This window comes from Erythrolamprus reginae, chromosome 11 (assembly GCF_031021105.1).
Source record: "Erythrolamprus reginae isolate rEryReg1 chromosome 11, rEryReg1.hap1, whole genome shotgun sequence".
Lineage (NCBI taxonomy): Eukaryota > Metazoa > Chordata > Lepidosauria > Squamata > Dipsadidae > Erythrolamprus > Erythrolamprus reginae.
Genome location: NC_091960.1, coordinates 33,902,889 through 33,919,858, shown reverse-complemented (window position 1 = coordinate 33,919,858; position 16,970 = coordinate 33,902,889). Strand labels below are relative to the sequence as shown.

Below are 16,970 nucleotides of genomic sequence, written 5' to 3'. Positions count from 1 at the left end.
AAAGTATGGAATAGTTAAAGTTACTAGATTGAATATATTTTATAGTGATATTTAATGGATACGTTTATTTTTATTTATTTTTATTTATTTATTTATTAATAGAGTTGAAAGGGACCGTTAGGTCATCGAGTCCAACCCCCTGCCTGAGCAGGAAACCCTACAGCACCCCAGCCAAATGGAAGTCCAATCTCCTCTTGAAGGTGTCCAGAGTTGGGGAGTTCACCACCTCCCCTGGCAGGCAGTTCCATTGGTTGATCGCTCTGACCGTCAGGAAGTTCTTCCTTATTTCCAGGTTGAATCTCTCCTTGGTCAGCTTCCAACCATTGTTTAGTTTATTACTTGATTATAATTATCTTAATTACAATTATATAATGAAATTGTTCGAATGTTTAGATTTATGCATTATCGTAGTATACTAAGAGATATTTTACTAACAAATTTTACTTTTCTGTATTGATCTAAGCCAGTGATTTTCAACCTTTTTTGAACTGCGGCACATATTTTACGTATACAAAATCATGGGGCACATTGAGCGGGAAGGAGGGGGGGGGGCTAAAAAAAGTTTGGACAAAAATAATTATCTCTCTCTCTCTTCCTCCCTTTCGCTCTATTTCTCTCCCTCTTTCTATGTCTTCCTTCCTTCCCCTCTGTCCATCCCTCTTTCTTTCTCTCTTCCTTCCTTCCTCTCTTTTTTGCTCTCTTTCTATCTCTCCCTCCTTCCCTGCCTCTCTTTTTCTCTCTCTCTTGCTTTCTCTCTCTCTCTTGCTTTCTCTCTCTCTCTCTCTTGCTTTCTTTCTCTCTCTTGCTGAGCTTCACGGCACACCTGACCATGTCTCACGGCACACTAGTGTGCCATGGCACACTGGTTGAAAAACACTGATCTAAGCTATAATTAGTCCTTCTTTTTTGTATTAGGAAGACTTCTATGCTTAGTAGAGCAATAGTAGCTCCTTTACATGTTAAATGTTGTTTGTCTTGTTTTGTGTTATATTTTTAAAAAATCAATAAAAATATTATTTAAAAAAATCCAAAACTTTAAGGTTTAAAAAAAAAAGAGGGACTCTTAGGCAACGAGGAGGGGCACGCGCCTCCCATAAACCCGGTGTGAGGCTGCCTCCCATCCACTGCGCCAGAGAGAGAAACCCCGGGGGGAATGGCAGGCAAGTGGCTGGGCCTTCGTGCCACTCTCAAATTTCCTGGGTTCTGGTTCTTAAGTAGAAAATGATTCTTAAGAAAAGGCAAAAAAATCTTGAACACCTGGTTCTTATCTAGAAAAGGTACCATTGTACTATTATTTCTAATGTTTTTCTAATCTTTTATTCGTGTATATTAATATGATTATATCTACACATGCCTACATTATGTGCTAGACAAAACAAATAAATAAAATAAAAATATGTGCACCAGGGCAAAATAAACCCAAATGAAAATAATACAAGAACAATGCAACAAAATGAATGTTTATCTCAGCAAAACAACCAAGAGGTTTTGTTTCTGAGAAACTGCAACAAGTGAAGCTATTTAAGAATTTATGAATCCAACACTTCCCATAAAACCCTTCCAAAGATACTAACATACTAGCAAGCCCCAGAGTGACACACAAACTGAACCACAAAGAATTTAACCACGTCTTGGCTGGCATTTTGGCCAAACCCAGCCCTATGTTTTTAATTTACCTTCACGTATGTCACGCAAACCAAAAAAATCACTTCCCCATAGCAAGATATTTAGCATGATAAGCGATAGAAATTATAAGCCACTGTAAGTCAATAGGCTAAGAACATTCATCATTCAAACAGTAAATTCGGTTTTTCCAAGGGCCCGATTCATATGTAGCATCAAGCCACAATCAGTGCAACCACACACCAAGCCCCAAATCTAACAAACCATAATTCATTCCAGGCAATTTCAACCCAGCCACTACTTTTATGAAGAATTTTGACTCTCATTCCTGAAAAAAGAAAAGGGGAGGGGGGAACTGCAGCATGGAAAGAAACTTGACAGATCGCTTGCAAGGAATATTCTACAGCAGGAGCAATAGGAAGCGAGCAACAGCTTGTGCACAAACTCAGGGGGATATTTCAGTGTGCTGTTGTTTTCATTCCACCGCACTCTTTTGACCCAAAGATTGAGCCTTTAGTAAGAAACCTTACACCCACAGCCAGCGCACAGACCAGGAGGGGGGAAAAAAAAGAGAGAGAGAGAGAGAAGTAGGAAGTTGAAAACTTCTCACTTCCCACCCGGCAGAGTGTAATTTTAAAGCAGGGGGTCTTCAACCTTGGCAAAACTTTTGTGGACTTCAATTCCCAGAATTCCGCTGGGAGTTGAAGTCCACAAGTCTTAAAAGTTGCCAAGGTTGGAGAAAGACACACACACCCATTTAAAGCACAAGGTTTCTCTCCTAAACTGCCAGAAGTTTGTGTGTGCCCAGCAGAGGAAGTTTTGGGGCTCTCGAAAGATGCTTCACACTCAAGTAGTTCCTGGGATGCTGACAGCATCCATCACCTTGGAAGATCGCGATCAGGTGGGACAGGCAGGAAGACACACACCCCCATCCCCAAACTCTGGAAGAGTTTTAGGACCAGGCTGGTAAAAGTGGGGGGGGGGCAAACTGGATGCACCCCCTGACTGGAGGCGAAGACATTTCTCTAAATTTTAGGCAAGAGGAAAGCAGGGTCCCCAAGATCCTTTCTCTCTTGGAGGGGGCTGGGGGGGGGGGTTGTGTAGCAGTGGAAGAGGGCAGATCCCCAGCTCAGCCCCGATCCCTTTGGGATCTTCTGGGAAGAGACACCCCAAAAGGAAGAAGGGCAGGTTTGGGGAGCGGGGGCAATAGATGGGGGGGGGGGGGTCAAAAAATGAAGGGGGTGGGAGGGGGGGATGACCAGCATGGACGCTCTCTTCCTCCTCCACTCACCCCCATTGCTCCCCACCTGCAGAAGACTGGGCTCTTGCCCTCCCGTCCTGTGGCTGATGGGAGTTGCAGTCCAGCCCCCCCCCCTCCATGCCCTCATGGCCTTGGCTGATGGGAGTTGTAATCCAGGCCACCCCCACGCCCCTCATGGCCGTGGCTGATGGGAGTTATAGTTCAGCCCTCCCCCCATGTTCTCATGGTTGTGGTTGATGAGAATGGTAGTCCAGCCCCTCGCCCCCTGACTGTGGCAGATGGGAGTTGTAGTCCAGCCCCCCCATGGCCGTGGCTGATGGGAGTTATAGTTCAGGCCCCCCGCCCCCCATGGTTGTGGCTGATGGGAGTTATAGTCCAGCCCTTTCCCTGTGCTCTCATGGCCGTGGTTGATGGGAGTTGTAGTCCAGCCCCCCGCCCCATGGCTGTTTCTGATGGGAGTTGTAGTCTAGCCCCCCCCGCCCCCCTGGCCGTGGCTGATGGGAGTTGTAGTCCAGCCCCCCCGCCCCATGGCTGTGTCTGATGGGAGTTGTAGTCCAGCCCCCCCGCCCCATGGCCTTGGCTGATGGGAGTTGAAGTCTAGCCCCCCCGCCCCCCCATGGCCGTGGCTGATGGGAGTTGTAGTCCAGCCCCCCGCCCCATGGCCTTGGCTGATGGGAGTTGAAGTCTAGCCCCCCCGCCCCCCCCCCATGGCCGTGGCTGATGAGAGTTGTAGTCCAGGCAGCGAAAGGCGGCCCCGGGGCGAGCGAGGGAGGTTCTGAATCGGAAGGCGGCCGGGAAGGGGAGCGTGCGGGGCTTACCTGTCAGGCCTCCTCAAGGCAGGCTCAGCAGCCGCAGCAGCCAGTGGACGGAGCCGCCGAGCGTCCATGCAGGGGGCGGCCTGACCCCTGGGCCAGGGCAGGGGCCCCTCCAGGAGGTGAGGGACGGGCTGAGCCGCCCCGCCAGCCAGCGCAGCACCGCCCGGCCCGGCTGGGACCTGAGACCTCGGCGGCCCCCGCCTCTGTTTATCCTTCCCAGCTGTCTCGGGCTCAGCGAAGCCCTCAACGCCGCCTCCCCCCACCCCTCCTCTCCGCCCTCCCCTCCCCTTTCTCCACCGTTGCGCCCGGCACTGCGCCTGCGCGACGCTGAACTGCGCCACCAGCCCCTCGAGCTCAGCGCCGGCCCTTCCGCCGCGCGAGCGGCGCAGACACGCTCCGGGAATAAGCAAAGCCCACCCTCTTCAAAAAAACTCGCCGCGTCTTCATTGGCCGGGAAAAGGAGTGGCAGCTCTTTTGCCCAAAAGGAAGCCGCCAATTGGCGGGCGGCCCGGGCCAATCTGCGCAGTTGGAGTAAGAGAAAGAGGGAGAGACGACACAGGGAACATAAGGGGGCGGGGTTATTATGGGTGGAGGGGATGCTGGGACTTGAAGTTTTCAAAGGGGTAATGGTCGCCTCTGAGGCAAAACTACAGCCGTGTTTCTTGAACTTTTCTAACTCGGGACGCCTTTTAAAAATTTTGGAGGACCCCGGAAGAACTTCAGTTTGTATGGATTGTATTTATCGATTTTTACTGTATTAAAAATCGAAATTGAGGCCTTCATAGAATATGTATTGAACCATGTAAAAAAACAACAACCATTATTGCAAATACAGTACAGTAATCACATATTTTGTAAAAGTTGATACAATATTGTTTCAAGAAATAAAAATAATAATTCAAATGTCTTCCCTATCTGCCAGATAATTTTGATTTTGTGGTACTTCCTAAGATATTTGGAGCTAGTAACCCTGCAAAAGCTGGCTTATCACTGTTTTTGGAACCAATCCCAGTTCACACAATACACTAAGCCAGTGTTTCTGAACCTCAGCAACGTTATAACGCATCAAAGACAAATTCCTTGTCTTCCTTCAATTCCTTCAATCACACTTGGCCAATAAAGAATTGTATTCTATTAACATCTGCAGTATGAATTTTGGGTGCAAGTTTATACAGGATGCAAAAGATATTGTTGACTAATATGATGAAACCAGAATTATTTTTTATTGGTTACTTTATGGATGCTGAATTAAAAAAGAAATGTTGAGAATTATTGAAATGTTGAGAACTATCCGAGTCTTCGGAGAGGGGCGGCATACAAATCTAATAGATTATTATTATATTAATTTATTATTATTAATAAATTATTATTATCATTATTATTATCATTATTATTATTATATTATTATTATTATCATTATTATTATTATTATTTATTTTTATTATTTATTATATTATTATTATTATGTCAGTACAACACAGCAAACGAGATCACTATGCTGGATTTCGTATTTCATCACCAGTCAGGCGCTTCCCAAGCACCTAGGACTGCGTGATGTAGCGGCGAATTATGTTTGCCGATCCCAGTAAAGCGGCCTTTTGCAATTGACAGGTGGAGATTTTGTCAATTCTGATGGTTTTCAAATGTCCGCTGAGATCCTTTGGCCCTGCGCCCAGCGTGCCAAGGACCACTGGGACCACTTTCACGGGCTTATGCCAGAGTCGTTGCAGCTCGATTTTTAGATCTTCGTATTTCACTAATTTCTCTAGCTGCTTCTCCTCAATTCTGCTGTCTACTTGGATGTCGATGATCCATACTTTCTTTTTCTCCACGATCACAATGTCTGGTGTGTTGTGCTTCAGAATTCGGTCAGTCTGAAGTCGGAAGTCCCACAGTAGTTTTGCTTGCTCATTTTTGACCACTTTTTCGGGCTTATGATCCCACCAGTTATTATTATTATTATTATTATTATTATTATTATTATTTATTGGATTTGTATGCCACCCTTTCCGAAGACTTGGGGTGGCACACAGCAACAGTAAACAATGTACAACAATGTATAACAATGTATAACAAATCCAATAATTAAAACTATGATTGTTATTGTTATTGTTGTGCAATATATGGCAGAGGTCTGCAACTTTAAACACTCAAAAGAGCCATTTGGACCTCTTTCCCATAGAAAAGAAAACACCAGGAACCTGGGTGGACACGGCCAACTCAACGTCACTCACCCAAGGAACCACATGCGGCTCCGGTATAGGGGAACTGCAGCAAGATAATTATATGCACAAAAAAAAGTTCCAGTTTCAGTAACTTCCAAAGTTACCCTTTGGGAAAACCCTGTTTGCAGGTAAAAACATCTCAGACTGTAATCTGAATGTACCATTTTTGAAGATAATCTTTTCTGTATACGGCTGTAGATTTTACTTGGAGATATTTGTTGCTTTAGGAGCTTAATTCCTCTAGTAATATATATATATATATATATACAGTGTTCCCTCACTTTTCGCGGGGGATGCATTCCGAAACCGCCCGTGAAAGTCGAATTTCCGCAAAGTAGAGATGTAGAAGTAAATACACTATTTTTGGCTATGGACAGTATCACAAACCTTCCCTTAACACTTTAAACCCCTAAATTACAATTTCCCATTCCCTTAGCAACCATTTAGATTATTATTCATTGTGTTTATTTATTAAAGTTTATTTTAAAAACTATTTATTAAAGGCAGACGAAAGTTTGGCGATGACATATGACGTCATCGGGCGGAAAAAAACGTGGTATAGGGAAAAAACCCACGAAGCATTTTTTAATTAATAGTTTTGAAAAACCGTGGTATAGATTATGCATGAAGTTCGAATCCATGAAAATCGAGGGAACACTGTATATACTGTATATATTATACAGTATATATATATTATCCACATGGAGGCAGTCACGGCAGAATGTTCCTTACTATTCCACCCCCTCTGCTGTTGTGCAAACTAATTGTTATCTTTACAGCCCTATGAAAAATGCAGCCAGGGTCTGAGTTGCAGTGATATGGCTACTGCAGTGTAGAATTATGCAATGTCCAAAGCTTTGCCATTTTTCAGAGTTACTGCTAGCTAGTCTTTGTAAGTCTTCTGGATGGCATACATTGAATTTTTAAATCCACTTTTTCCCTGGTCTGAAAGTTGAGAACTCACTATAGTTCAAGGAAGAATGTGTAAAAGGGCTTTTTAGAGATCAACCAGATATGAAACAAATGCCTAATTGCAACTCTTTCAAATTTATTAATAGTATAATTGAGCAGATCTTGGGCTCCAAGATCAATGCAGATGGGGAATGCAGCCAAGAAGAATTAGACCAAATGACGATGAAATTAAATCAAAAGGAGGATTTGGAATACTATGAAATTTGGAACAAATTATATGATTGGCTTGAGAAGAGAAGGCAAAATAAAGCAGTAAATACCATAAATAAGGTGTAAATATGATTCTCAACTATGTTAAAAGGGAGAAATAATGATCAAGCAATAATAATTAAATATGTTAATGAAAAATAGTATATTAATTTGTTAATGGAAAAGGTTACATAAGCATGAATTTACTGTCGATATAAATTGTTGTATTATAATCCTAGAGCAGTGATGGCGAACCCAAACCCTTGATGTGAGTGACGTCAAGTCAGCCAACTTTAAGCCAGTCATATGACCTTTAAGCCAACCCCATCATATGATTGTCAAGCCACTCCCACTTGGTCACATGGCCAGCAAGCCACACCCATGAAATAAGCCACACCCACAGTGTGGTAGTAAATTTTTTTGCAGCCCTTCACTGTTCTCAACCTTTCTAATGCCGCGACCCCTTAATACAGTTGCACATGTTGTGGTGACCCCCAACCATACGTCTAGCGCCAATTCTCCCAACAGAGCTTTAAGCTGATTGGCAGGAAGGTCAGAGGGACGCCCCCACTGTAAATGCCTGATTGGTTGGATTGTAAAAATATGTTCCAAGGCTCCAGAAGAGAAGCTTTAGTTCCTAACACCATGGGAAATTTCTGTTTTTCCATGGTCTTAGGTGACCCCTGTGAAATGGTCGTTCGACCCCCAAAGTGGTCCTGACCAGTGTTCCCTCTAATTTTTTTGGGGGGGCGGGCGGAAAAGTATAGTGTCTGAGCGGCAGTCCCTTCGGGACTGGGCGGCACAGAAATATTAAATAAATAAATGAATAAATAAATAAATAAATAAATGAATAAACAAACAAACAAACAAACAAACAAACAGATAAAAAACCCACCCTCAGAGAATTTCAAAATAAAATACTGTACTGTGTGTCTATAACAGTGAGCTCATAATAGGGCAACTCTATCAATATCAAAATGCCACTTAAATAGTTGAGCTAGTTTCAAACTAGATTTTGATTTTCTTTCTCTCTTCCTTACTCCCATTCTTTTTCTTTCTCTTTTCCTTCCTCTCTTTTTTCTGTCTGTTTCTCTCTCTTCCTCTCTTCCTCTCTCTCTCCCCTCTCACTCTTTCCCTCTCAGCCTCTGGGCAGGTTTGGAAAACTCTGAGTTGAGGATGATTTTTAAGTGAGCGATTGCTCACTGCTCAGCTTAGAGGGAACTATGGTCCTGACCCCCAGGTTGAGAACCACTGTTCTAAAAAGATGCAACCGATCAGCTGTCCAGAAGGAATATAAACCCTTCCATTCCCCACTTCCATTCTCCACAACTCTGTTCCACACAGAGTTGAAGAAGCTTCTTGGCTAAAGAAGCGAAATGCCTTCAAAAGAAAAAAAAACCCAAGAAAGTTCAGTCACCTCCTGACTGGGGGGAAAAAAAAGCTCCTTCAGGACAAGCATGACCTTGAGTGACTGAGAATCTCTTCAGCCCTGGTTCCAGGGAAAGGCTGCAATTTTTTTACTACCACCCTGTGGCCATGGCTTATTTTGTGGGTGTGGCTTGCAGGCCATGTGATTAGGTGGGCGTGGCTTGATGATCATGTGACCAGGGTGGCTTAAAGGTCATGTGACTGGCTTGAAAGTGGCCAACCTGAGGTTACCCATATTAAGGGTTTGGATTAGGGTGCCTGGCCTCTCCTCGCCTCAGATATCTATCTATCTATCTATCTATCTATCTATCTATCTATCTATCTATCTATCTATCTATCTATCTATCTATCTATCTATCATCTATATCTATCTATCTATCATTCATCTATATCTATCTATCATCTGTCTGTCTGTCTATCTGTCTGTCTATCATCTATATCTGTCTGTCTGTCTATCTATCTGTCTATCTAGGTAGGTAGGTAGGTAGATAGATAGATATAGATAGATAGATAAATAGATAGGTGTAGCTAGATAGATGAGAGATAGCTAGTGGATATAGATAGGTAGGTAGGTAGGTAGGTAGGTAGATTGATAGATAGGATAGATAGATAGATTGATTGATTGATAGATTGATAGATGACAGATAGATAGATAGATAAATAGATAGATAGATGGATGGATGGATGGATGGATGGATAAATAGATGTAGATAGATAGATGAGAGATAGATAGATAGTAGATATAGATAGGTAGGAAGGTAGGTAGGTAAATAAATAGCTAGATGGATAAATAGATAGATGTAGATAGATAGATGAGAGATAGATAGATAGTAGATGGATGGATGGAGATAAAAGCCTGGCTGGCCGAGACGTGGCTCGAAGCGTGGCTCCTCCGTCCTCCTTGGCTTGGCCAGCACCCGGCGACCGCTGGCGACGCGGCGGCTCCCGTGCAGTGCCGCTTCCCAGCCGGCGGAGGCTGCTGTGGCGGCGAGGGAGGCGCGGCGTCGGCGCCCTCCTCCTCCTCCCCCCGTTTCCTCTCTCTCCCCGCCGTGTCCTTGTGGCGGGCGGGGGCCGAGCGTCGGGAGCCCCGCGGGGAGGAGCAGCAGCAGCAGTCGGGCCGGGCGGAGCTGCCCCGCTGCGGCGCACCACGAGGATCCGGAACCAGCTCCAGCTTCCTTCTTCCCGGCTGCAAGAAGCTGGAGCCCTCCGCCGCCTCCGCCTCTCCTGCTGCAGAAGGCAGCCGAGGGGGCGTCCTTCCCTCTTGGGAAGCGGCCTGACTGCCGGGGCTCGTCCGGCGGCCGCCTCTCCTTCGCCTTCTTTGGCCGCCGCGCCTTTGCTCCGCAGCCGGTTGCGGAGCGAGGGGCGCGTCCCGAGTCCCAGACCGGCCGTCGGCTGCAAACGGGAGCTCGTCGGCTGCGGTTCGCCTGCTGACCGAACGGTGCCTCGGCTTCGGCCGCTTGCAAGAGACGGACCCCGAGCCTGGAAGGGCGCCCCGTCCTAAGCTGGCCGGTCTCCCTACGATGAGCGCTCGGGTGCGGTTCTCCGGGCTCGTCGCGGCGCCTCCGAGGAAGCCTTGATCGCCGAGCCGGGGTCGTCGGGATCCACACACGCCTCCTCCTCCGGCCGCTTCTCCCCCTCCCCGGGAACGAGAAGGCACCATGCGGGCGCCACGCCTGGGGAGGCCCCGCTGCTCCATGCGCGCCTTGCCGCTGCTCTTCGCCACCGCCTTCGCCTTGCTGGGCTTGGCGCCGGTGCTGCGGGGCTCGGAGGCTCCCGCGGGCATCACGCCGCAGCAGCCCGGCTTGGTGACCGAAGGCATCACCGCCTCGCCGGCCGTCCCGGCCCAGAAGTCTCCCGAGACCGCCAAGAACAGCTCCGCCGCCGATGGGCACGGCAAGCCGCGGAAAGTTTTCCCGGTGCTGACCCTGGAGTACGACAAGGTGCGCGTGCCCTTCGAGATCGCCCTCTGGATCCTGCTGGCCTGCCTGATGAAGCTGGGTGCGTAGGTCGGGGCGGGGGGGGGGCGGGGGGTGATTGTGAGTGTTTATTTAATTAATTTGTTTGTTTGTTTGTTTGTTTGTTTGTTTGTTTTGTCCAATACACAATAATACACAATAAGGGTTATAGAGCAGTGTTTCCCAACCTTGGGAACTTGAAGATATTTGGACTTCAACTCCCAGAAGTCCCCAGCCAGCATTCGCTGGCTGGGGAATTCTGGGAATTGAAGTCCAAATATCTTCAAGTTCCCAAGGTTGGGAAACACTGTTATAGAGGATATAATCAGGTAGAACAGTGGCTCTCAACCTTTCTAATGCCGCGACCCCTTAATACAGTTCCTCTTGTTGTGGTGAGCCCAACCATAAGTCTAGCGCCAATTCTCCCAACAGAGCTTTAAGCTGATTGGCCGGAAGGTCAGAAGGACACACCCACTGTAAACGCCTGATTGGTTGGATTGTAAAAATATGTTCCAAGGAGCCAGAATAGAAGCTTTAGTTCCTAACACTCTGGGAAATGGTCTTTTCCCAGGGTCTTAGGCGACCCCTGTGAAATGGTCCTTCGACCCCCAAAGGGGGTCTAGCTTGAGAACCACTGAGGTAGAATGTATTAAAGGGAGGAGAGGAGAAGAGAAAGGAGTGAAATATAACTGAGAGAATAGCAGAAAAAGATATAGGGAGAGAAGAGAAGGTATAGGAGATATAGGAGAGACAATAGGACAGGGGACGGTAGGCACACTGGTGCACTTATGCACGCCCCTTACTGACCTCTTAGGAACTTGGAGAGGTCAACCGTGGATAGTCTAAGGGTAAAGTGTTGGGGGTTAGGGGATGATACTACAGAATCCAGTAATGAGTTCCACGCATCGACAACTCGATTACTAAAGTCGTATTTTTTACAGTCAAGTTTGGAGCGGTTAATATTAAGTTTGAATCTGTTGTGTGCTCTTGTGTTGTTGTGGTTGAAGCTGAAGTAGTAGTTGACAGGCAGGACGTTGCAGCATATGATCTTGTGGGCAATACTTAGATCATGTTTAAGGCGTCTTAGTGTGTGTGTGTGTGTGTGTAAGAGACACAAAAGTTGTGGCGAGCCGGAAAAGGACTTGGTTTGCTCCAGGATTTCCTTCCCAGGGTTACCTTTCCTAAATGCTCTCCTCTCTCCTTTCCTTTTCCTTTCCTTTATTTATTTATTTTATTTATTCGATTTGTATGCCGCCCCTCTCCAAGGACTCGGAGCAGCTTCCAACAACAGTACAATTTACAAATCCAACATTAAAAACCAGAGCATATTAAGAAACCCTTATTAAAAACAATCACACAATTCAGCAAACCATACATAACGCGGGACAGCTGGGGGAATCAATTTCCCCATGCCTGGTGACATAGGTGGGTTTTTAAGAGTTTGCAGAGGGCAAGGAGGGTGGGGGCAGTCCTAATCTCCGGGGAGAGCTGACTCCAGACGGCTGGGGCCGCCACAGAGAAGGCTCTTCCCCTGGGTGCCACCCAGCGACATTGTTTTGTCGACGGAACCCGGAGAAGGCCGACTTTGTGGGACCTAATCGGTCTCGGAGATATTCTTTCCCTTTCCTCCTTTAATTGCTCTCGCAGCCGCATTCTGCACAATCTGAAGTTTCCGAACACTTTTCAAAGGTAGCCCCATGTAGAGAGCATTACAGTAGTCGACCTTGAGGTGACGAGGGCATGAGTGACTGTGAGCAGTGAGTCTCGGTCCAAATAGGGTTGCAACTGGTGCACCAGGCGAACCTGGGCAAACGCCCCCCTCGCCACAGCTGAAAGGTGTTTCTCTAATGTGAGCTTTGAATCGAGGAGGACGCCCAAGTTGCGAACCCTCTCTGAGGGGGTCAATGATTCTCCCCCCAGGGTAATGGACGGACAGATGAAATTGTCCTTCTTGGGAGGCAGGACCCACAGCCACTCCGTCTTGTCTGGGTTGAGTTTGAGTTTGTTGACACCCATCCAGGTCCCAACAGCCTCCAGGCACCGGCACATCACTTCCACTGCTTCGTTGACTGGACATGGGGTGGAGATGTAAAGCTGGGTATCATCGGCCTATTGATGATACCTCACCCCATGCCCTTGGATGATCTCACCCAAGGGCATCGTTCGTGATCCCCCCCGCCCCACCTGCATGTGCAAAAAGTATTTCTGGAAAGATACCTCCTTTTTTTCAGGTTAATCTTGTAACTAAGTGCATTGTGGGCTAGGCTGCGTGGAGGTTATTCCGATTTATTTTTGGAAATTTAAGTGGATCAAGAAGGAGACTGGTGAGCCTGGGCTAAATTCTATTCCTCCACCATCTGTATGTGATCTCCACTGGGACACTACTGAATTTGCAGGAGAAAAGTGTGTGTCTTTCCCAGGAAGTCAAGGTATATATTTAAAATAGGTGCACCTCCCTATATTTATGATTTCTTTCTCCAAGCAGACATCCTGTTGGCTTCTTGGCTTTGTCCAAGCTGACTGGATAGTATTGGTGTGTGAGAATGCAACACATCTGGAAGACACCTGGAGGAAAGGCTGGTCTATTTAGAATAGCAGGGCAGCCTTTGGTTGAGAATACAAACCTAGGGAGAATCAAGAATGTGAATTCTAGATTTTGCTTTCCTGTCCTCCTTAGATCTTCATTTATATAATAATAATAGTAATAGTAATAATAATAACAACAACAACAACAGATCGTGCAGAATGCAGCTGCGAGAGCAGTCATGGGCTTCCCTAGGTATGACCATGTCACACCAACACTCCGCAGTCTGCATTGGTTGCCGATCAATTTCCGGTCACAATTCAAAGTGTTGGTTATGACCTTTAAAGCCCTTCATGGCATTGGACCAGAATATCTCCAGGACCGTCTTCTGCCACACGAATCCCAGCAACCGATCAGGTCCCACAGAGTTGGCCTTCTCTGGGTCCCGTCAACTAAACAATGTCGGTTGGCGGGCCCCAGGGGAAGAGCCTTCTCTGTGGCGGCCCCGACTCTCTGGAACCAGCTCCCCCCAGAGATTAGAACTGCCCCTACCCTCCTTGCCTTTCGTAAACTCCTTAAAACCCACCTTTGTCATCAGGCATGGGGGAACTGAGATATCTCTCCCGGGCCTATACAATTTATGTATGGTATGCTTGTATGTATGTCTGCTTAATAATGGGTTTTTAAAAAAATATCTTAAATTGTAAATTATTAGATTTGTTATAAACTGTTTTTATTGTGTTGTGAGCCGCCCGAGTCTGCGGAGAGGGGCGGCATACAAATCTAATAAACATAAACATAAACAACAACAGAGTTGGAAAGGATCTTGGAGGTCTTCTAGTCCAGTGTTTCCCAACCTTGGCAACTTGAAGATATTTGGACTTCAACTCCCAGAATTCCCCAGCGAGCGAATGCTGGCTGGGGAATTCTGGGAGTTGAAGTCCAAATATCTTCAAGTTGCCAAGATTGGGAAACACTGTTCTAGTCAAACCCCCTGCTTAGGAAGGAAACCCTATACTGCTTTGGACAGATGGACAGTGGTCTTCTTAAAAACTTCCAGTGTTGGAGCATTCACAAATTCTGGAGGCAGGCTGTTCCACAGATCAACCCTTCTGACTGTCAGGAAATTTCTCCTTAGTCCTAAGTTACTTCTCTCCTTGTTTAGTTTCCACCCATTGCTTCTACCCTCAGGTGCTTTGGAGAATAGGTTGACTCCTTCTTCTTTGTGGCAATCCCTGAGATATTGGAACACTGCTATCATGTCTCCCCTGGTCCTTCTTTTCATTAAACTAGCCATGCCCAGTTCTTGCAACCATTCTTCCTATGTTTTGGCCTCCAGTCCCCTAATCATCTTTGTTGCTCTTCTCTGCACTCTTTCTAGAGTCTCAACATCCTTTTTGCATCGTGGCGACCAAAACTGAATGTAGTGTTCCAAGTGTGGCCTTATCAAGGCCTTGTAAAGTGGTAGGCAGCCCAGAAAAGCCTGAGATGGCTGGGATTAAAGGGGGAATGACAGGAAACTGGCTGGGCCTTCGTGCTGCTCTCAAATTTTCTGGAAAATTTTTCTGGGCTCAAGTTCTTAAGTAGAAAATGGTTCTTAAGAAGAGGCAAAAAAATTTTGAGCACCCGGTTCTTATCTAGAAAAGTTCTTAAGTAGAGGCGTTCTTAAATAGAGGTACCACTGTAATATCCTGAACTTAGGCAAGTGAGGACCCTGATGAAATTTAGGGGGGGGGGAACCATGTCCCCGTGTCACACTTTTCTGTATCAAAGTTGGATTTTTATATTTGGCTTCTGAAGCTAGTGAAATAGTTTTACTGGTTCTTACTTATACACAGTGAAGGGCTACAAAATTTTATACTACCACACTGTGGGCGTGGCTTATTTTGTAGGTGTGGTTTGCCGGCCATGTGACCAGGTGGGAGTGGCTTGATTATCATGTGACCGGGGGTGGCTTAAAGGTCATGTGACTGGCTCAAAGGTGGCCAACTTGACGTCACTCATGTCAAGGGTTAGGGTTAGTGTGCCTGGCTTCTCTTCGCCACAAAGAAATACAATTTCCCTCTCTATTGACTGTTACCGAACATCCAAAATATACTATTTAATTCTATGTATATATGCCATATGTGTACATACATATTGCACACAGGCACACAAAAATATACATTATCTACTGTATAAATTGTATGTGTATATACACACATGAGCGCACAGCTCTTTGAAAATTATACACATTCAACCTCATTTACTGCGATAGAAAAACATACCCAGAGCCCAGAAGGGGGGAAAAGAAAAAAAATTCAAAATTTTTCTACCGGTTCTGTGTACTTGACCCCATCACTGCTTATACTCCAAGTCACAGAAAGCCTCTTGGATTTGGGAAAGAACAGTACAACTGCTATAGAGAAATGCCTTTTTTTCTTTTTTACACTCCATCAAAATTTGCCTTATACTGTAAATGGAAAACTTATAGCAATATGAGTGGTCTTTGAACCTGATCTTTGAACATGTTCCTTATTAATTTTACAGGTGCCTGTTTTATATATCCTGCAATCTCATATACAGTATATATATTGCTATTTGAGACTGGACAGTTAAAGTAATTGGACTTTAGTAACTTTAGTAACTCCAGCAACTTTAACTGGACAGTTAAAGTAATTAATTAGAGGGCATACCTGCTTAATAATAATAATAATAATAATAATAATAATAATAATAATAATAATAATAATAATAATTTATTAGATTTGTATGCCGCCCCTCTCTGAAGACTCGGGGCAGCTCACAACAACATAAGCAGTGTACAAATCCAATTTAAAAAAAAATACAATTTAAAACCTTTATAATAAAATAATCACACAATCCAATCAAGCCAAACCACACACCAACCTTGACAACCGGGGTGTGTGTTCATTTCCCCATGCTTGGCGGCAAAGATGAGTTTTTAATATCGCCAGGCATGGGGGGAACTGAGACACCTCCCCCAGGCTTTTATATTTTATGTATGGTATGAATGTGTTGCATGGTTTTTAAATGATGGGGTTTTTAGATGTTTTTAAATACAGTGTTCCCTTGATTTTCATGGGTTCAAACTTCACAAATAGCCTATACAACGGTTTTTCAAAAAATATTAAGTAAAAAATACTTCACGTTTTTTTTTCTATACCACGGTTTTTCCGCCCGATGACGTCATACATCATCGCCAAACTAATAATTTTTGCAAATAAATAACAACAAATATAATTATTGTTAATAAATAATTACGTTTATAAATATCAGGATCGCTAAGTGTCTTATTCAATGGTGAGTACCAGTCATAATGGTGAGTAAATGGTTGTTTAGGGAATAGGAAATGGTAATTTAAGGGTTTAAAGTGTTAATGGAAGGCTTGTGATACTGTCCATAGCCAAAAATGGTGTATTTACTTCCACATCGCTACTTTGCGGAAATTCGACTTTCGCGGGCGGTCTGGGAACGCATCCCCCGCGGAAACCGAGGGAACACTGTATTAGATTTGTTTCCATTGTAACATTGTTATTATTATTGGTGTGAGCCGCCCCGAGTCTTCGAAGAGGGGCGGCATACAAATCTAATAAAATATTATTATTATTATTATTATTATTATTATTATTATTATTATTATTATCTCATAAATACCATGGGGAGGAGAAATCTTGTGCGCAATATTTTTGTTTCATAAGGAGGAAGTCGGGTTATTATTATTATTATTATTATTATTATTAACTCATAAATACCATGGGGAGGAGAAATCTTGTGCGCAATATTTTTGTTTCATAAGGAGGAAGTCGGGTTATTATTATTATTATTATTATTATTATTATTAACTCATAAATACCATGGGGAGGAGAAATCTTGTGCGCAATATTTTTGTTTCATAAGGAGGAAGTCGGGTTATTATTATTATTATTATTATTATTATTATTATTATTAACTCATAAATACCATGGGGAGGATAAA

The 16,970-nt window shown here is 44.8% G+C and overlaps 2 protein-coding genes across 2 annotated transcripts in view; one reads left to right on the top strand and one right to left on the bottom strand.

The window, feature by feature from the left end:
• WDTC1 (WD and tetratricopeptide repeats 1) overlaps positions 1–4,123 on the bottom strand; it is a 49,381-nt gene extending 45,258 nt beyond the window's left edge. Inside the window, exon 1 of the mRNA XM_070764100.1 lies at positions 3,703–4,123. The gene's annotated coding sequence lies outside the window, so the exon portion shown is untranslated. The remainder of the gene's footprint in view (positions 1–3,702) is intronic.
• Positions 4,124–9,496: 5,373 nt separating this feature from the next.
• SLC9A1 (solute carrier family 9 member A1) overlaps positions 9,497–16,970 on the top strand; it is an 87,377-nt gene continuing 79,903 nt past the window's right edge. Inside the window, exon 1 of the mRNA XM_070764657.1 lies at positions 9,497–10,511. Within this exon, the coding sequence (XP_070620758.1) occupies positions 10,172–10,511 (340 nt within the window). The 5' untranslated portion in view covers positions 9,497–10,171. The remainder of the gene's footprint in view (positions 10,512–16,970) is intronic.